Here is a 22,188-nt window from a genome sequence, read left to right as displayed (position 1 = left end):
ACTGTACATCACAATAAAAGTAAACTTCTAACATTCAAACCATAACCCCTCATATTGCATTAAGATTTCTCAGCATAAGTGAATAACAATCTTGTTCTCTTCTCCTCCATTTGAATTAAGTAGTTGTAAAGGCAATAAAATTTAGGTGTAGCTATAATTTTCACTTTAGTTAAAATGTGTCTGTGTGGGCTTCCCTGGTGGCGCAGTGGTTGGGAGTCTGCCTGCCGATGCAGGGGGCACGGGTTCGTGTCCCAGTCTGGGAGGATCCCGCATGCTGCGGAGCGGCTGGGCCCGTGAGCCATGGCCGCTGAGCCTGTGCTTCCGCAGCCTTTGCTCTGCAACGGGAGGGGCCGCGGTGGTGGGAGGCCCGTGTACCGCAAAAAAAAAAAAAAAAAGTGTCTGTGAATTTCTCAACTACGAATGCCATTTTCATTTTAATCATCATTTCAACAGTTGGAATGTTGGTCAAGAATACAGAACTTGGCAGGGAAAAGAGGAAAGCTCCAAGATGAGGAACAAGACAAGGATGCCCCCTCTTGCCATTTTTATTCAACATGGTACAGAAAGTCTTGGCCAGAGCAATTAGGCAAGAAAAAGAAAAGGCACACAAACTGGAAAGGAAGAAGTAAGATTGGCTCTGTTTGCAGATCACATGATATTATACACAGAAAACCCTAATGACTCCATCAAAAAACAGTTAGAATAAATAAATTTATAAAATTGCAGGATACAAAATCACACAAAATTCAGTTGCTTTTCTATACAATAACAGTGAACTCTAGGAAAGAGAAATTAAGAAAACAATCCCATTTACAATAGCATCAAAAAGAGTAAAACACTAGGAATAAATTTAATCAAGGAAGTGAGAGAGATATACACTGAAAACTATAAAACATTAATGAAAGAAACTGAAGGAGACACAAATAAATGGAAAGAAATTCCATATTCATGAATTGGGAGAATTGCTATTGTTAAAATATCCATACTACCCAAAGTGATCTACAGATTCAATGCAACCTCTATCAAAATTCCAATGGCATTTTTTACAGACATAGAAAAAACGATCCTAAAATTTTCATGGTACCACAAAAGACCCAAGTAGTCAAAGCAATCTTGAAAAAGAAGAACAAAGCTAGAGGCATTATACATCCAGGTTTCAAACTATATTACAAAGCTATAATAATCAAAACAGCATGGTCTTGGCATTAAAAACAGATACATAGGTCAATGGAACAGAATAGAGAGGCCAGAAATAAACTCAAACATATATGGTCCATTAATTTACAACAAAGGAGCCAAGAATACACAATGGAGAAAATAGTCTCTTCAATAAATGATACTTGAAAAACTGGATAGCCACATGCAAAAGAACGAAATGGACCCCTAATTTACACCATATACGAAAGTCAACTCTAAATGGATGAAATACTTGAACATAAGACCTGAAATTGTAAAACTTCTGGAGAAAGCATGGAGTTGGGTAAACTTCGTGACATTGGTCTTGGCAATGATTTTCTTGGATTTGCCATCAAGGCAAAGGCAACAAAAGCAAAAACAAGTGGGAATACATCAATCTAAAAAGCTTCTACATAGCAAAGGAAACTATCAGCAAAATGAAAAGGCAACCTATGGAATGGGAGAAAATATCTGCAAACCATATAACCAACAAGGGGTTAATATCCAAAATATACAAGAAACTCATACAACTCAATAGCAAAAGACAAATAATCCAATTTAACAATGGGCAATGAATCTAAATAGACATTTTTCCAAAGAAGACACACAAATGGCCAACAGGTACATGAAAAGTTGCTCCACATCACTAATCATCAGGGAAATGCAAATCAAAAACAATGATATATCATCTCACAACTGTTAGGATGGCTATTATAAAAGAGACAAGAGATGATAAACACTGGTGAGAACGTAGAGAAAAGGGAACCCTTGTACACTGTTGGTAAGAATGTAAACTGGTATAGTCACCATGAGAAACAGAACGGAGTTTCCTCAAGAAAGTAAAAATAGAACTACCGCAAGATCCAGCAATCCCACTTCTGGGTATATCTCCAAACGAAATGAAAACATTATCTCAAAGAGATAACTGTACTCCCAAGTTCACTGCAGCATTACTCACAATAGCCAAGGTATGGAATACACACACACACAGGAATATTATTCAGCCTTCGAAAAGAAGGAAATCCTGTCATTCGCAAAAACATGAATGAAACTGGAGGGCATTCTGATACGTGAAATAAGCCAGATACAAAAAGACAAATACTACATGATATCACTTATACATAGAATCTTAAAAAAAAAAAAAAGTCAAAATCATAAAAACAGTGAGTAGAACAGTGTTTGCCTACCAGAGGCTGGGGGTTGGAAGAACAGGGAGAGGTTGGTGAAAGGGTACAAACTTTCAGTTATATGATGAATAAAGTCTGAGGATCTAATGTATAACATTGGTAACTACAGGTGACAACACTGTATTGTATAATTGAAATTTGTTAATAGTAGGATTTAAATGTTCTCACACATATACACAGACACAAAAAGTAAATATGTGAGGTGATGCATGTATTAACTCAATGGGGGAAAATCCTTTCACAGTGTATAGGTACCTATTTCAAATCATCAACTTAAGTATCTTACAATTTCATTTGTAAATTATATCTCAATAAAGGTGAGGAAAAGAAAAAGAAAACAGTGACTATCACTTACCACCTGCTTCCGTTTACGCCATGAGGTTTTAACTTCATTAAAAGGTAGTCTAGCTAAATAATTACTTGGTAAGTTAGCATCCCTGGGTAGACAGCATGGGGCATAGGAAGAGGACTTTGCACAGTAAACTGTCTTCTTACATTAGTCATTCATTTATGGCCCTTTTAATTAACTTCACTGCCATTTCTCCTATTTACCTCCTCATCTCAAAACCCTTCCTAAAACTTTTCAAAAGATATCTTCCGTTACTTCATTGAGTCTTTTGTGTAGCAATGTAATACTAACAAAATACTACTGAAATTAATAATATGAACATTATTTTAACTTCTACTTCTCATTTACACTAAACCACTAGCTCAAATGCCCATTTGATCTTGTGTTAATTAAAAACACTAATTAAAGCCTTCTCCTACTGGAGCAATATTTGGAGTAGGAACTGTGTCTTCTCTCGAACACTGCAATAAAACTTTTCAACTGTCCTTTCTAAAAGAGAGATTTTTTTAAATGTTAAATATCAGACCTTCGTACTGAGATTAGTTTAAATTGCCTCACTTTCTTCAACTGCCTATCATCTATATAGGACAATTAAAACTGAGTGATTTCCAATTTCATTATACCTTTCAAATGTACAAGCTATAGTAAAATCAAAGTACTGAATTCTAGTGCACACGTTCAAAATGTTCTAAATTACTACATACGCTTAAAGGAAAAAATACCTCAGCTCAGTCAAAGGTGAATTTGTAAGTACTGCTCTTCCAACACTAGACAATTATTTTCTGAATATTACATATTCAATAATACATAGTACATGCCAGGCACTGTTTTATACTCTGGGGAACCTGCAGTGAAAAAAACAAACATAAACCCCTGCCCTCAAGGTATTCAGTAGGTGTTCTAACCCACTGAAGTTTAGAAGTCTGATCCCAAAGAATAAACAGAAATCTATTCTCAAATCAAAAGAAAGTCATCCTCAAAAGCCTGGTTAACAACCTGAGGGGGGGAACACTGCAAAAGTATGAAGGAAATAAAAGCCTTTGGAGAAAAAAAAAGTTTCCAAGCTAATACCCTTTCCAAAAAATTATTTTTTAATTATAAAACTTTAGTTTATTAAAACTGTGAGATATTGTCATGAGAATAGACATGTACACCAATGAAACAGAAAAGAGAGCAGAGAAACAGAGCTACAATGTACCCTCTGTAAATGTCTGTCCTGACAGACATTATATAAATTACGGTGGCAGTATATAAATTATGGCATTATATAAATTAGTTGGGAAAGAATACAGCACTGAATTAATGGTACTAGCCACACAGAGCATATTATAAATTAGATTCCTACTATATCCAACAAAAAGAAACTCAAGATGGATTGAAAACTTACAGGTGAAAAGCAAAACCATGAAACTTTTAAAAGAAAACATAGAACATCTTTACAACATCAGCACGTGAAAGAACTTCGTAAGACCTCAAAGCCCAAAGCATAAAGGAAAAGATTTAAATTTAAACTTTCTGGAGGAAGGAAGGATGGGGAGTTCGGGATTAGCAGAAGCAAACTATTACACGTAGGATGGATAAACAACAAGGTCCTACTGTATAACTATATTCAATATCCTGTGATAAACCATAATGGAAAAGAATAGGAAAAAGAAAAAAAATATACGTATAACTGAGTCACTTTGCTCTACAGCAGAAATTAGCACAAGACTGTAAATCAACTATACTTCAGTAAAATTTAAAAAATAAATAAAAAATAAATTTAAACTTTCTGGTGACAAAAGAAGCTCAAAAGAAGACAAATAATTTTGATTATTCGTATACTCTTCAAAAGATAATATATGCCAGACAACCAGCAGCTGATTATTTTGAATCATGTAAATTTGGGGTATACTAAACCACAATTAAGAAGGACCCACAGACTACTAATTATTGGCTCTATGATTATGGATATAAAGAAATTAACAGATCAGAACAGCAGCCACCACTATCATTTATCATGTGCCTGCAAGGTAGCAATCACTGCCTTAGCTATTTTATATACATTCCCTCTAATACTATCCAATCAGTGTTGCTGCTTTATAGTCTGACAAGTGAACAGAATAAAATGAACTAAATATTAACCATGTGGTTACTATATAGGAAAGCACTTCCTCTTTAAAAAAATAGCAGTAGTTAAGAGATAACACATTTTAAAAGAGAAATAGAATTGCCGCCAAACTTGAGTAGTAAAACAGATCATTCTTTCTGGGATAAGAGGTAATTTTTAACTTGGGCTACTTTTAAGTACAACATATCTTGGCTTCTGCTTCTTCAATTGTCCAACTAAGGGTTTAGACAAAAGCCAACAAGAGGTAGTGAAAAAAAGCACTAGATCAAGAGCCAACTCAAGACCAAACCCATCTCTGACACTAGGTAGGTGAGTTTGGGAAAGCCATTTCTCTTGAGGCTTTAATTTCTTCATCAATAAAATAGGCATCATAATGCCATTAATGCAAGCTTCCTCTGAGATCATGCGAAAGGACTTATAAGCTAGAAAGTATTCACAATAATAAGGAATTATTACATAATCTCTATGAGACCTGTCAGGTCTAAAATGATGGTGCTAAAAATCTATGCCCCATAATTATTTCTGGGCTAGGAGCTACTGAATACAAACAGGATACTCATATAACATTCAGATATTTACTGAAAGGCCCTGATTTTAGAGTACTACTTTCATAAAGTCTTTTTAAAAAGTCCCAACAGTTAAGGATTCCAGTACCAGGTGCCACAAAGAAAGATCAAAACGTAAGGAAATTAGTTGCTACCTTCTCCCTCCTTCTGTTCAATCATAGAGGATACCGATGAAAACAAGAGCGAGCTGAGTTCCACACAAAAGAATAACCAATAGCAGGAGACAAGGTAACATGAATCTGGAGTTCCCAGGAGGTAAGAAAGAGTAAAAAGAAGATGGACATTTTATACTGATTGAACAGTTACATTTGCCTATTAATATACCAAATCAACTAATAAACATAGCATCTAATATGTAAAGGATATGGTACAAAGGAAAGTCATGTACCAATATATCAATCCCCAAATAATTCTTGTTCTAAACACAATACAATTATGTTGGTCCCAATAAAATAACTATGGAACACAAACAGTAAGAGACCATGGATCCTACCCCACAGCAGAGTGGAGCGTTCTGCAGTGTTCTCCAACACTTCCGGGACTTTGCACAGGCTGCTTCCAGCCTGGAAACAACCAGCCTTCCCCTATCCGCCTGAGGATCTCTTACTCACTTCCAAATCAAGTATCACCTCCAGAGTTCAATGGTCCCTCCCTGCACCTCAACGGCGCTTCATATTATATTACAGGACAGGTTATGAAACGTGTCATATTGTCCTGTTCTACAGCTGCTTCTGCATCTGACTCCCGCACTACACTGAGGGCTCCTTGAGGAAGCGCACTGCATTTTATTCACCTATTTATTCTCAGCTCTAACACCACGGCTGGCTCAAAGTGCGTGCTTGCTGACTGACTAAAAGAATAAATAAATGCTGACACTCCACATAATTACTTATCATCAAAAGAATTAAAAAATGAACCCTTTAAAATTTGTTAAAGATAGAGTTATTATTTAGATGGAATTAAAGAGAATGGGAAAGGATCCAGGGAGGAAAACAAAGTAAAGCTCTCATGCACTATTATGGTAACAGAAAGACCAACAGAGGCAACACAGTAAATTAGAAAGAACAAAGTACATGGCAGAGGCCAAGGCATTTAGTCTTGCTTATGGTTCTTCACCTGCAAAATGAAGACAAACTGCTTGAAATGACTAAAGAGAATGCTAACTGGAAAACTGTAAACATACAAGGGATTAAAAATGAAAGTGACTTTCCAGACATAAAGAGGAGTGTTATTGCTCAATGCTACAGACAGAAAAGCCAAACCAACCCAGAAGATATGAATTAGTTGAAGTCAAGGGCACAGAAGTAACTAGGACTCAAAATTTTAAATATATTAAATACAAATGCAGCAAGAGAATACATGTTATATTTCTTACAATTTCCATATTTCTTACAATTTCCCTTAGTTAAGAAATTGAAGAAACGAAAATTAATTTGTTTGATTCCCCCCAAAACAGGAAGGAGTATGATCTGAAGCCCCATGTATGTCAAGACTCTTGTGAGAGCCGTGTAGAGGGCATGACTATAACCACCTCCCTCAGAGACAGCGCCAAAGCACACGGGTATATCCAGAGTGAAACTGCCCAGCATCCCTGAGATGGATCCATGTTTCTCCTATTGAAGAACAAAACAGTTAAGCCCAGGATCAATGTGGCTCATCCTCTTGAAACACCAATAATCTCAGACTTAGGAAGGAATCTTTTTTTATTTTAAAACCAACAAACATAAGGGATATGTTATGGACAAGGATACAAAAATTCACAAGATAGAATAAGAAACTTCAAAGGTATATAAGGATTCCAGGAGACTTCTTTGGGCTATATCCCCAGATCCAAGAGGACTAGATTCATTCTTTTTTTTTTTTTTAATTTTCTTTACTGTGATAAGAATGATATATATAGTAAAATGCACAAATCTTCAGTGAACAGCTCCATGAAATCTTATTAATGCATATACCCCTGTAATGTATAATTAAGAGCAAATTCAGATGAAAATCTATAATATTCAAGATTCATTCAACTCTGTCCTTAAGGGGACCCTGGCGAAGATGCCAATTTGTATTACCTGTTCTTGCCCCTGGCGACTGTAAAACTTGCCACTTAACATCCTTAATAATCCCAGGGTCTTTGGTACCTACAAAATAGACACACATCATAAAAAAAAAGATCAATGGAAGGCTTCCTCATTGTTTAAAGGCCTTTCATCATGAAATGAAAACTACAGCATATCTAGTATTTTAAGAAATGGTTAAGAAAATCATGAATAAGTATCAGAAATCTTGGTGAGATTTTGTTTTTGTTTGGGAAAGAAAATCCAACAAGTGACAAATCTTACAAAATGTACCCATAATCAAATGTATTTTTAAATACATACGTAACAAGTCTAGTACAATCTATGCAAATTAGAATCTAATGAGTGGCTCTTCTCAAATGAGTCTGGCCCAGGTTACCATTTTATCCTAGCATCACTATGGAAAAGGTCAATACTCCCAACAGAAATTTCATTCATGAAGAAATTGATCCCATACTTGAAAAACACCAGAAAAAAATCACTGAGAAACAAGTATTTGAAATAATAAAACAAGACTATTTTTGTCTCTAGATTTAAGAAATATACTTAAAGCAAGAGGGAGAGATGTGTATAATTTTTTAGAAATGGAAAATAAGCATTGTTGAAGTTGTAGAGAATTTGGAACACTGGTACATTGCTGGCAGGAACATAAAATGGTACAGCCACTGTGGAAAACAGTCTGGTGGTCGTTCAAAAGTTAAACGGAATTACCATATGATCCAGAAATTCCATACTAAGTATATACCCAAAAGAACTGAAAACAGGTGTTCAAACAAATACCTGTACACACAAATGTTCACAGCAACATTATTCATAATAGCCAAAAAATAGAAACAACTTAAATGTCCACTAACTAAAGAATGGATAAACAAAAGGCAGGGCTTCCCTGGTGGCGCAGTGGTTGAGAGTCAGCCTGCCGATGCAGGGGACACGGGTCCGTGCCCCGGTCCGGGAGGATCACACATGCCGCGGAGCAGCTGGGCCCGTGAGCCATGGCCACTGAGCCTGCGCGTCCGGAGCCTGTGCTCCGCAACGGGAGAGGCCACAACAGTGAGAGGCCCGCGTACCGCAAAAAAAATAAAAATAAAAATAAAAATAATAAATTTTTTTAAAAGGCAGTATATCCATACAATGGAATATTATTCAGTCATAGAAAGGAATGAAGTACTGATGCATGCTAAAATTTGGATGAACCTCAAAAATATGTCGCTAAAAGAGAGAAGCCAGATACAAAAGTCTCATACTGTATGATTCCATTCATATGAAATTTTCAAAACAGGTAAATCCATATAAACAGAAAGCAGACCAGTGACTGCCAGGAGCTGAGGTGAGGGAACAAAAGGGAGTGACTGTTTAATGGGTCTGGTGTTTCCATTTGGGATGACGAAAATGTCTTGGACCTAGATAGTGGTGACAGTTGCACAACACTGTGAGTGTACTAAATGCCACTGAACCGTACACTTTAAAATATTTAATGGTCCATTTTATGTTATATGAACTTTTCCTTAATTTAAAAGAAAAAGGCAAAGGGGGGGCGGTATTCTTAAGCTGAGGTTAAAAATGTTCCTACCAGAACGCTGAGCAGCTGAAGATATTACTGACGGCCTAGCTCCACATTTCCTCCAAAAACAAGAAAATACAAGAAGAGAAAAATAAATCTGCATGAAAACCACACCCTCACTTAACTTGAAGATCAAGGATCTTCAAAATCATTTTAAGTAGAAAGAGAAAAACCACCAAACTCCAGTGTGTCGTCTCCACTGCTCTTGCCATCCCCACGCTCCCACCCACCCTGACCCAGGCCGACACAGGCTTGTGGTGAGCAAAAGCAGACTGAAAACACACTGCAGGGTCCAGGAGGACAGATGCGACAAGCTAGCAAAGGGGACTAAGGTCAATCTAAAACCACTGCCAAAAATTGCAGTCTAAGAAAACTTTCCAGAAATGAAAAAAGACCTGAATCTATATATTGAAAGAGTGCACAGGTACCTGGGAAAATTAACCCAGAAAAATCAACTCCAAGAAATATTCCAGGAAGGATACTAGATTTCAGAGATAAAGGAAATCCTCAAGGCCTCCAAACAAAATGGCCAAGTAACATACAAAGAGAAGATAATTTGACTTGCATCAACTTTTCAAATTCCACATAAAAGCAAAGTAACAATAGTGCTGTGTTTTTTTAAAGCTCAATGAAAGAACAGGTAAACCAAAGATTTTATACCCAGATAAGTTTTCCTTCAAATGTCCAGGCTATGGAAAACAATTCTGACACACAAGAACTTAAGGAACTCTTCATCTGTGAGCCCTTCTCAAAATATCTATTAGAGGATAATTTCATCCAACCAAGGTGACTGGGAAAACTTCAAACAAAGGGACAGGGAACATTTTAAAATACATAAATGAACATCTATGACTAAAGAAACATGATGATGAGGGTTGAAACTATCGTATAAATATTGTGTGTTTTGACAAAATAGAAATAATGCAACTACAAAAGGGAGGAAAAAGGAGAAGGGGAAAATAAAACCAACTAACTGATTGTTGTATAGGCAATTAATAGGAATTAAAGAATACCAATAAACTGATAAACTGGTAAAATACTGGAGGGCACTGATAACATCAGTAAGACGGTTTCAGTGAAATCATGGAGATAAAGCCCCATTCAAGTGAATTCAAGAGCGAAAAGAAAAGTTGGAAATGGATCAAGTATAGATGACTCTTGAACATGCTGAAGGAAAGGAACAAATGGGCTGGTAGCAGGATTTAGTAGGTTCTAAGTCCCCTAAAACTAAAGAGTTTTTACAATGGGAAAAATAAATGCATGCTGTTTGCTGATAAACCTAATGGGCAGCAAGATTCAAGATGTGGGTAAACACCCTTCAATTAGCACGTGTGAGATCCAGTGGACCAACGGAGGAGCTGGCCTTAGCTAGTGCAAGTACAGCTCATCCGTAATAACAAGAGAAAAGCTACGGAAATTAGGTGCATATGTAGGCAGGTGGTAGGATCTTATGAAAATATTCTGATTACTTCTGTTTTCTCAGGGAAACAGGATTTCAAAAACCCTGTGTTCTTTCCAGAACAACATTCTATACTGAAAAGGAAGCAGCATCAATAACAAAAAAGTCAGTTTTGTTCATTTTTTATACATTTTTTCCAAAATTTCCACCTTAATAATACAAATAGATAATAATTAACACTGTAGAACATTTTATTGTTTATCAACGGCCTTCATATATATTACCTCATTTGATCCTGGCAAGAGCCTTAAGACACCAGTGGTAAGTGCTGAGCTAGAATTCCAATCCCAACCTTCTGACTCCTGAGCCGGGCTCCTTCCTTCCCCCCAGTGACTGAACTCTCCCCTGGTATTTGCTATAGCTTCTTGCCCTTATTTGTGGGCACAGCTGTACCTCCAGTACAGTAAACCCCTTGAGGGCTGCTACCTGTATGTTCTGATACCTGCATCGGTGATTCGATGTTGAACAAATGAATAAATAAAACTATCTCCTATAGATGGCACGGACGTTAATTTGGAAACTTTGCTCAAGGTATATATGGAATTTTGCATAGCCTCTTTTACAACCCAGCAGCCTTGTGAGAGATGAGAATATATGTGTCAGCAGCATTTTTCGGTCGATATTCACCCCAAAACAATAGCAGCCTTAAACAAACAATAAGAGGTTCGATGCAGACAATATCTGTCACCTGACAAGAGGAACTAATCTTATAGTTTCAAATTACTTTGAGGTAGGGGAAGGCTACACAGAATGATTGTGCGTTTAGCTGCAAGACACATTAAAAAGGCACTAACAGGGCTTCCCTGGTGGTGCAGTGGTTGAGAGTCCGCCTGCCGATGCAGTAGACACGGGTTCGTGACCCGGTCCGGGAAGATCCCACATGCCGCGGAGCAGCTGGGCCTGTGAGCCATGGCCGCTAAGCCTGCGCGTCCGGAGCCTGTGCTCCGCAGCGGGAGAGGCGACAACAGTGAGAGGCCCGCGTACCGCAAAAAAAAAAAAAAAAAGGCACTAACATAATTAAAGTACACTTGCAGCATTTCAAGAAGTTTATCATAAGGCGGAGCACTCAATTTGCAATTCAGTATCTCCCCCCACTTATTTTGTCACTGCACAAGCAATTTTCCTTTAAGAGACTCCAATATTGAAGCTTCAGGCCAGAGAGGGAAGGACCATACATAGCAGAGCAGATTCCAATACTTCAGTAAGGAGCAAAGTGAAAGCATGAAGAATTTAAAGAAGCCACGGTGAAAAAAGGTTTCATAGTACGTGACAGTCCTCCGTGCCTTGCCCTGTCCCAGACTCTGTCACAAATATACTTGATTACACCATATTGAAATGGCCCTTCACAGTTTGCCTACTTTCTCTCGCCTTATATCCTCCATACTTACCAATTCTTCCTTTTTTTCCCTCAACCTTTAATTTTGACAAATTTCCTAGCTACTGAAAAGTTGAAATGATTACACAATGAAATACCAGTATACCTTTTACCTGAGTTCACCAATTATTAACAATTAGCCACATTTGCTTTATCTGTATGTGTATGTATACTTTTTTAAAAATTGTTTTTTGACTGAACCATTTAAAAATAAGCTACAGGGACTTCCCTGGCGGTCCAGTGGTTAGTACTCGGTGCTTTCACTGCTGAGGGCGTGGGTTCAATCACTGGTTGGGGAACTAAGATCCCGCAAGCCACGTGGCACAGCCAAAAATAAAATTAAAAAATAGAAAAATAAGTGCAGACATCACACTCAGACGGAGTCAAGAGATAAAATTGTTCAAACCCTTTTCAGGATCTGCCCTGATATATCTCACATATAAAACGACAAGCTGGGTGTGAAATCGGAGACAGGAACATGACTAAATTATAACAAATATGAAATAACATGTCCAACTGCTAACTCACTCTTTTTTAAAAAATAAATTATGGGATAATCATCACAGCATAAATTTGACAATGCCAATGAGATGTACGTAATTTCACATGTGGAGTGAGGAAAGTGCTAAACAGGAGCTACAAAATCTGGTTCCACCCCTGCTGCCCTATTTTTAGTTGTTAAGATCTCCCAGGGCCTTAGGCTCCTCATCTGTGAAATGGGGCTAATAACACTCAACCTGGGCTCCTTACCGGGTCCTGCAGAGAGAATAAATGGGTGCTAGAGTGAGTAAAGGGACCGTGAATGGAAGAAAAAGCACACGACACAGTACTGTATAAACTGATGTACGAATATAAACTGTTTTAAGGTCTGCTGCCATATTGAACCAATAAGTTGACCTAATTTTAAAAAAAAAAAACCCTACTACTTTGTTGGGTTAAATTCACAATCACATATTTCAGCATATGCTAAAAACTAAAGAAAATAATTAACAGAAGCTTACTATGATTGCTAAAGATTTCTTTTCAAAAGTACTTCTTCACTAGTTCTTCTTCAACATGAAAACGTTTAACCATTGTTTTACAGGATTATTTTGAGGCAGGAATAATGGAACAAATGCATTCATAGGAATAACTAGCATGGCACATTCACTTACACCGTGTCTCACCTTAATTTCTCGGTTTCTTCCCTCATTAGAAAAATACTGTATCTGAGTGCCCACCAAATATCAGGCTAAGCACAGGGTACGTAATTATGATCTTACAGTTTATACAAAAAAAGTCAAGATATATATTATCACAGAGTGGCCAATATGGTAGAAACAATTAATATTCACTAATATCTAGTTTTTCTTGCCTTTCTGGACACACAGAAAACTACTTCCCAGGCCCCTTGAAGGTAGGAGGGGCCACATGATGAGTTTCAGTAAATGAACTGCAAGCAGAAGTGATGCCAGTTCTGGTGTAAGACGGTTAAAAAGTCCCACCTTTTAGTCCTCTCCTCCCCCTCCTAAGGCCATAAAATGAGACAGTGGGCCCTCAAGAGGTCACCAGCCCCCACATATCCTTTAGTCATCACTTGGAACAAGCTGTTCAGGGTAGTCATGATATCAACAGCAGACTCTGCCACAAATAAGGAACACACTTTCATGGGGTGACCCACAGAAATGCCAGGAGTTTTCATTTGTTTGTTTATGTGGCTCTTTTTATTATCACAACGGAGCCTAGCCTACACTGACATTACAGCATAAAGGAGTGACTGACAGAAAACAGAAATTCAATTAAAGAAAGAATAAACGAATGGTTGGACGAATAGCACTGATCAATATGGAACAAAATGGAAGTACGAAGGCAGTTAAGAACTTGAACAGGGGAACTCATGCCAGCGTTTGTACCCTCATTCTGCCACTTGCTAGTGGGGTGGCCCAGCTAAATTTCACTTTCCTCATCAACAGACTGGAGCTACTAACAATACCTACCTCAAAGGGTTACTGAGAATTAAATGAGCTACTACACGTAACAGCACTCAGAACAGCTGCCGGCGCATCAAAAGGGACTTAATAAATGTTAATGTCTAAATAAGCAAACGCAAGTAATGGGATTACTGTTAGGTTGTTTTTCTGATATCTGCAAATATTGTTACTAAAAATGAGACTCAAGCTAAATAAAACATGCTTTAGGTAAATTTGATATTTGAAAGAAGTCCTAAAATTTCACTTGCCTTAGGTTACTTTCTTCATTTAAGGCAAATTGCTTCCTTCTCTGTATCTTACAAAGGGCTTATCTAAGACCTATTAGCAAAGTGAAATACCACAACGAAGACTTACTGCAGTGACCCTGTCTCCACCATGAGTAACCGGCTTATAATAAGGTGATCCTGAAAGAACTCTCCAGGCAGAGAGTCCACAGCTAGCAGCTTTTGGTATGCCCACTTCAGCAGTTTCACATCCACCGACCAGCAAAAGTCTAAAAAAGAGAAAGATAAAAAGAATTGATAAATTACAAATAGGAACAAGACAACATCAAAACAAAGAGAGCAGAAAACTTCACAAGGAAAACTGAAATAAAATTAGTATACACTAATCCTAGAAGGTAAATATTTTAGAGGAAACAACCAATAGAAAACCAGATGGGTTTTCAACTAGAATTTCACTTTCATTTACACATTCAAACATCTGAAACTCAGATGAGAACTTAGAAATGAGAAAAAAAATGTTTTCAGGTTGGCCACTGAATATCTAAGGAACTATATCAACACCAATAAACTTTAATAAACAGATACGTCACCTCACATAGACACATATGTACTAGTTACAGCAGTGCATCGGAAGCAATGAGGGCACAATTACAGATGCTAGAAAGAAATGACAGCTGGGATGGCTGTGGATGGGTCACTAATAACTATACCGAAATAAGACTGTACATTATGACTGGTTCACTTTTCTGTTTGTTATACTTCATTGCAATTAGAGGCCAGTTACCAACAGGACAAGCAGTCTAACAAGTACTAAAAGTTAAAAGACTATGTGACCACTACACAAACTAAGCTGATTAATAATGGAACCCAACAGTCATGATTTTTAAAGTTAAGTCATGTTTAGTAAATCTGGCAGGGAACATATAAGACATCATAATCACCTATAGAAAAAAGAAAAATGTTTGAAAGTAAAACTTCTGATATATTAAAGGAAAACACTTGTTGTCCCCAATAACAATAAGGCAATGGAGTAACAGAAGAGAGAAGCCACATCCTTCTTAATGTCTCGATTTTTTAAAAAGACCCTCCCTACAGGCAGGAAACTCCCTGCTGCTTAAGAAAAAGAACAGGTTTCTCTGGTCATGTCCACACAACGCTCCCGCCTACACAATCTACCACTATCGCAAATGACAGAAAACATCAGGCTCCCTTTACATCAAAACGTACCTGATATCTATGGTCACCAGGCCCCCGCTGTGTCAAAAAAAAAAGGATGCACTTCCTCACACAACAAATTAGTGCTTATCTTTTTCTAGACCATGCTCATAGATAAATCAAAACTTTAAAAATTTTAGTTTCTGCATAGAAATCAAAAGGGGGAAGGAAGTGACACTTCCTAAGACTCCTCAGAGTTGGCATATCAAAAGACTGACTTGGTTTTATGGTTATGTTAACCACTGATAACTCTTAAACTTTCTACAATTCTAAGTACCTCATGAGGTAACACCATGAGTTACTCAATACAGCCCGCTGAGCTATGCTCAAGGGCAGTCAGACAGAGCTCTACACGTTAGTGCAGAAGCAACACCTGTCCTCTGTTGATTCTGCTTACCTTGTGGGGCAAGCAGAATAATGGCCCCCAAAGAGGCCCATGTCTTAATCTCTAGAACCTGGGAACATGTGGCATCACGTGGACTTAAGGTTGCTAAGCAAATGACCTTAAAACAGGGAGAGTATCCTGGATTTTCCAGGTGACCCAAATAACCACAAAAGTCCTTAAAAGCACAAGAGGGAAGCAGGAGAGTCAGTGTCACAGTGATGTGATGTGAGAAAAAGAGTCGCCCAGTCTCTGCTGGTCTTCAGGATAGAAGGGGCCAAGGAAGCTGGGCTGCTCTAGAAGCTGGCAGAGGTAAGAAGACAGATTGTGCCCCTGAGCCTCCAGCGAGGACACAGCCCCGCTGACACCCTGATCTTAGTTCAGTGAGACCCATTTCGGACTTCTCACCTCCAGAAATGTAACATAAATTTATTTTAAGCCCCTAAATTTGTGGTAATCTGTTAGAGCAACCACAGAAAACTAACACACATCTTGTTTATTCCCCAGCCCCGGAATTCAGACAACCTGTCAGCCTCTAATTCCACCAACTGCCCTCTTCTCATTTGACCACCTTCCTAACTTTCTTCTTTTTCTTCACTCTTAATGAGATATAACTGACATACAGCACTGTATAAGCTTAAGGTATACAGCATAATGATCTCTTTTTCTGTCAGTCTGTTTTTGAAGCACAAGTGACCTACAACATCATGTTAGTTCCTATTCTGAACTAAGCTAACAACAATAAAAAAAAACAACAATAATAATTTTTTAAAATCTCATCTCTACACATACGCTCAGATGTAAAACTTTCAAAAGTGCATAAAACCCTTCTAGGTTTAGCCATAGAGCTTAGCCCAACTCAAAGTCTCAAAATTCATAAAGTAATGTAAATGTGCTTTATTCGCAAACACAACTGGAGCCTTCAATCAAAGCCTTTTTCCTACTGATTTTATATATATAGTCTAACAAGTTTCCATCACAGCAAATCATAAGCAACAAACTGAGAAGATGCTTGAAGCAACCCGCTGGGCTATTTCTACCCTTCGCCAGTCCTCAGAGCTAACACGTAATTAACCCTGTTCACCAGGGCAAAAGAGATTTTGGTCCAAAGTCAAGGTAGGAGTATGAGTATCACTTGCCTATAGCAACCATTCTGCTCAAATGATTTTTACACCAAAACAATTTCAAAAAACATAAGTAGACCTAATGCAGATAAAATCATATCATTCCTCTGGCTCTAACTACCAATTTGAAAAAAAATACAGTTGAAAAAAGAAAAATACTTCAAACAACACTTCAAAGATGCAATCTAAACAATGGGAAATCTAAATGTAAAATAGATAGCTAGTGAGAAGCAGCTGCATAGCACAGGGAGATCAGCTCAGTGCTCTGTGACAACCTAGAGGGGTGGGATAAGGAGGGTGGGAGGGAGACGCAAGAGGGAGGGGATATGGAGATATACGTATGCATGTGGCTGATTCACTTTATTATATGGCAGAAACTAACACAACGTTGTAAAGCAATTATACTCCAATGAAGATGTTAAAAATAAATAAATAAATAAATAAAAATAAACAATAGGAAATCTAAAAAGTCTACACAGTAGAAAACTACAGAATGACCTGGCTTCTTCCAAACACACACACACACACACACACACACACACACACACACACACACGCACTCTCCCTCTCCCTCTCTCTCTCTCTCTCTCTCTCTCTCTCTCTCTGTAAGAGTGAGAGAGGAGGAGAATGGAGAGCAGATCAATGAATTAAAAGAGAACACAGTCTGGATATTTGAAGATATGGACAAATTATTGTTAATTATCTTTGCATATGACAATGGTTTCATGTTTATGTTTTTTTAGACTCCTTATTTTTTAGAAATACACACTGAAATATTCAGATGAAATACTACGCTGTCCACAATTTACTTCATGATATTCTAGGCACTATTTGAGAATTTGAGAAAAACACTATTTGAGAATTCAACAAATCTCTAAAAGGTCAGGATAAAGCAGATCCTGATAATGAAATAATTTTTCTCTACTCAGTGCACAACATTGACCATGTATAAATAAATATATATTTTTTATAGTAACCATATAATTCTTTTCTCAAGGGGTTGAGCATTACTATTTAGTTTGCACTACTATGTCATGGAGAGGACAAATGTCATATTTAATTTTCAGATTTTAAAATATATGTATAAAACTTTACGTTGCCTGACTGTGAAAGGAGAGCTAACTGAGATTTCAGATTTCTTCCTATCTCCTGGTCTTGATACTAGAAGACACTTCCTCCCTATGAATTCTGATAAACATGGCCGTGAATAGATCAAATTGGTTACAACAAGATAAGCTCAATTAAAAATAAAAGAGATTCGGGCTTCCCTGGTGGCGCAGTGGTTGAGAGTCCGCCTGCCGATGCAGGGGACGTGGGTTCGTGCCCCGGTCCGGGAAGATCCCACATGCCGCGGCGCAGCTGGGCCCATGAGCCATGGCCGCTGAGCCTGCACGTCCGGAGCCTGTGCTCCGCAACGGGAGAGGCCACAGCAGTGAGAGGCCCGGGTACCGTTAAAAAAAAAAAGAGGGCAGCAGACAACGCTAAGGCGAGAATCTCGTAAAGGAAAACATCAGGGAGAAAATTTCAAAATGTTCCTGAAGGACACAGAGTTATGCATAAAGAGACATACCATGTTCTTTAACAAACTCTCAATACCTTAAAGATGCCAATTCTTCTTAATCTATAAATTGAAAGAAATTTCAAATAAAATCCCAACAGAATTTCTTGTGGAACTGAACAAACTGATGTAATGGAACTAGACAATACAAAATTCTAAAAAGAGCCAGCTCCATTCACACTGATAACCTTCCCCTTGATGGCCTGTACTTTGTGCATTCTGACCTGTCAAAAACTTTCCTACCCTAGTGTCACTGAGATGTTCTCCTTCAAATCTGACCATATTAAAATCTAAAATTCCTCTCCATAAAGTGCAAAGATAAGGCACACACCAGGAAAAGTTATTTATAAAACATAAAACTAACAGAGTATATGTTTTAGCAGACAGAATCCATAAAGATCTCCCACAACCAGCCCAAAAGAAAAACGGACAAAGAATAAGCAAGTCACAAGAAGAGAAATACAAAAGCCAGTCATGCAGATCAAAGCAACAAAGATTTATGCCAAAGATTTATACACAGGAACTCTCATAAAACTATTGGTAAGACTGTAGTAATCATTATGGAGAATGATATGACAATATCTAAAAAATGCACCCCTTCCCAAAAAATACCCCAAATTGAGTTCTAAGACAACTCTAGAGAAATTCTTGCACAGGTATATTTATTTCTTGGTAAAAGAATACCTCATGTAGCACTATTTATAATGCAGAAAAATTAGAAATATTTTAAATGTTTAAAAGGGATAAATTCATTAAACTGTTCAGGGAAACATACAGTGTAAAAAAGAACAAATGTAAAAATATATATTGGAAGGTCGCACACTAAAACCATGAGAGCAGGCTGCCTCTAGAAAGGGAAAGTGAGACAGAGGAATGGAAATAGGAAATTTTGTCTGTACTATTGTCTCTCTTTTATTTATATATCTGGGTATAACTATACACATACATACACAGACACCTTAAGTAAAAAATATAATCTCAATATTTGTTTTTTGGGTTTTTTTGGTTTGTTTGTTTGTTTTTTCGGTACGCGGGCCTCTCACTGTTGTGGCCTCTCCCGTTGCAGAGCACAGGCTCCAGACGTGCAGGCTCAGCGGCCATGGCTCGCGGGCCCAGCCGCTCCGCAGCATGTGGGATCTTCCCGGACCGGGGCATGAACCCGTGTCCCACGCATCGGCAGGCGGACTCGCAACCACTGCACCACCAGGGAAGCCCTCAATATTTGTTAATGCTGGATAGTAGGTACTTAGGTGTTCATTAAATCATTCCCTGTACTATTCTCTCTGTTTCTAACTTAAAAAGAGGAAAATCAAGATACAGTATCCCAAATTATGTACATAATTTTCTTCCAGTTAATGAAGTCCAAGAGAAAAAAATTCAGTAAATTGGCTGTAACGCTTAGCATCAACCCACAAGTCTAGTCAAATACTGAAAATGAAATTAGCATATCATTTGCTTTGTGACATTTTGAAGCTGTTTATATGTTAATAGTTACATCTTAAGCATTCTGTGATTTACTACTGAAAGGATCACTAGATTTTTGCAAAAATTAAAACCGCAGACAATACTGCAGAAAATAACTTATATCGTTAGTGTTATTTTCTGTTGCGGTAAGCTTCTCCACCCAGAAATATTTACATGCAGTGGTAAGCAAAACCTCCTTAAAGATACAGTATTTGGCTCTTATGTACTCACTTCAGGAATCACAATTTGAAGCAAGTGATTATTTTTAAATTATTCTATAAAGACATAAAGCAATATGGAATTTCTATAGTACATATTAAATTCGGAAGACTAAAGCCCTCGATGTGTAGGAGTTTAAACTACTCGTTAACAAAAACACGAGAGTAGGAGAAAACTTTCCCAGTAATCTTCAACCTCAAAATTTTGTGGACAATAAGAAAATCATGGGTCTAGGAATCAGGTGTATCAGGTTCAAACACCTTTGCAACAGAGTAACTGGAATATTAGTTTCCTTCATCCCATCAAAATTTATAAATGCAAACCATGTGCTAAGCAATCAGGAGTGTGCAAGACAAATAAAGAGCTTGCTTAAAAACCACTCCTAATTCTCAGAATCAATTTGTAGAGTCGTGTTTAGCTCTCCCAGTGCGTTAGTACCAACCATGGGGGGAGGCTCGGGGGCACCCTACTTGCTCAGGTGGCGGTGGACACGTATTCACACACGAGAACGACAGCGAGCATTGTCCACTCCAGGGAGGACAAGCCAACCCAGACCGCTGCTGCAGGGACCCTTGAGCTCGGCACAAAAATAGCCTTAAGGACCAATTAAGTGTGTGGAGGAAGAAGTCAAGGAAGCCTTCACGGGGTAACACCAGAGAAAGGGTTCTCCTTTCAACAACTTCCCAAACAGATAAAGGGATCAGGTGAAGAGCCTGCTCCGCCAAGAGAACACGACGTACAAGAACACGGAGACGAGTCTGTAAATGGTGTGCTGGGAGGACGGTCAGAAACGCAGCGAGCGCCCCCAGCCTGTGAAAGGCGGGCAGGGGTAGCAGGGCAGAAAGTTCAAAGGGTCGTCAACAATACAGAATGGTTTATCCTGCTCGCTTCCCGAGCACATTATCACCTGCTACCTTCAGAACGGTAACAGTTACTTAAATGATGCCTCCATCACTAAACGTTAAGCCATTTGGACACAGAGACCGTGTCTGTATCCTTCAAAGCATTTACCACAGCTGTTTCATTCAGGAAACATCCATCTGTGCACTATGTGCCCAGAAGCGCAGGGGCACGAAGATAAATCCGACCCAGAGCCCCGTCGTCCTTGGCTTAACCCCTCCAGGCTCCAGTTCTCCCAGCTGAGAAACGAAGGGGCCGAGCCAAACGACGGGTGAAACCCTTTTCCAGCTCTGACACTCTAAGAGTCTAAACTTCAAAGCAGGAATGCAGGTATCAGACAAGAAAAATAAACTGTAAGCGATGGAGCCAAAAAACACAAGGAGTGAATTACATGGGTGGGAGTAAAGGCAGAGGCCAGGGCAGAGCAAGAGGCAGTGAGAAGAGGCTGGTCAGGCCCATCCGAGGAAAGAAAGGGAGGGACGGAATGTGTGCTCCACACATCACACCAGACGTGATCTGGATGCCCTGGGAGAGCTAAAGGTGACCCTACCAATTGATTACAAGAAGAGTTATAACTAGTTTATTAAGAAGGGTCTTCAGTCTAGTAATTGTTGAAAAAAATCTGCCATCTAGTGGCTTAAAACTCCTTAAAGCCAAGGAAATGAATCTGAAATAATAGAGCAAGAAACTCTTTTATGTTCCCTGTCCAATGACCAATGGGCTTGTGGCATACAACCAGCAAGGAAGGGGGAAAAGGAAGGAAGGAAGGAAGGAAGGAAGAAGGAAAAGAAAGAAAGAAAGGAAGGAAGGAAGGGAGGGAGGAAGGGAGGGAGGAAGGAAGAAGGAAAAGAAAGAAAGAAAGAAAAGAAAGAAAAGAAAGAAAGAAAGAAAGAAAGAAAGAAAGAAAGAAAGAAAGAAAGAAAGAAAGAAAGAAAGAAAAGAAAGAAAGAAAGAGAAAGAAAGAAAGAAGAAAAAATTACATGCCCCCAAATTAAAAGTACTTAAGACCATGCCTGGCAAAGTAAGGGCTCAAAAACTGTTACCTACTACCTTCACAGCTAGAAGCCGTTCTCTCTTGGGAGCATAGAAATGTTCCCAATTTTAATTCATTCTAACTTGATCTTAAATATTCTTTGCTACAAAAATCTTACTGGTTCAATATTAAAAATTCTGTTCATCTTGGATTTCTTGAATGTCTCTGCCCGTTTCCATCCCTCAATCCACAGCTGATGACAATGATCATCATCTGAAAACGTAATTCCCTCCCCACCACTACGATG

At 38.3% G+C, this 22,188-nt stretch overlaps 1 protein-coding gene across 3 annotated transcripts in view; it reads right to left on the bottom strand.

The window, feature by feature from the left end:
• Nucleotides 1-22,188, bottom strand: part of NBAS (NBAS subunit of NRZ tethering complex) — a 339,511-nt gene that overhangs the window by 277,379 nt on the left and 39,944 nt on the right. For 2 of the 3 annotated variants that reach the window (XR_009566136.1, XM_030844571.3), the window contains exons 10-11: nt 14,177-14,315; nt 7,452-7,520 (exon numbers count right to left, since the gene is read on the bottom strand). Coding sequence is in view for 2 of the 3 variants with exons in the window: in XM_030844571.3 (XP_030700431.2) it covers nt 7,452-7,520; nt 14,177-14,315 (208 nt within the window). In the remaining variant the exon portion in view is untranslated. The remainder of the gene's footprint in view (nt 1-7,451; nt 7,521-14,176; nt 14,316-22,188) is intronic. The other variant, XM_030844572.3, reaches the window with a different exon arrangement.

This window comes from Globicephala melas, chromosome 12 (genome assembly GCF_963455315.2).
Source record: "Globicephala melas chromosome 12, mGloMel1.2, whole genome shotgun sequence".
Taxonomy (NCBI): domain Eukaryota; kingdom Metazoa; phylum Chordata; class Mammalia; order Artiodactyla; family Delphinidae; genus Globicephala; species Globicephala melas.
Note: the sequence above shows the minus strand (reverse complement) of the source record. Positions and strands in the feature narration are given on the sequence as shown.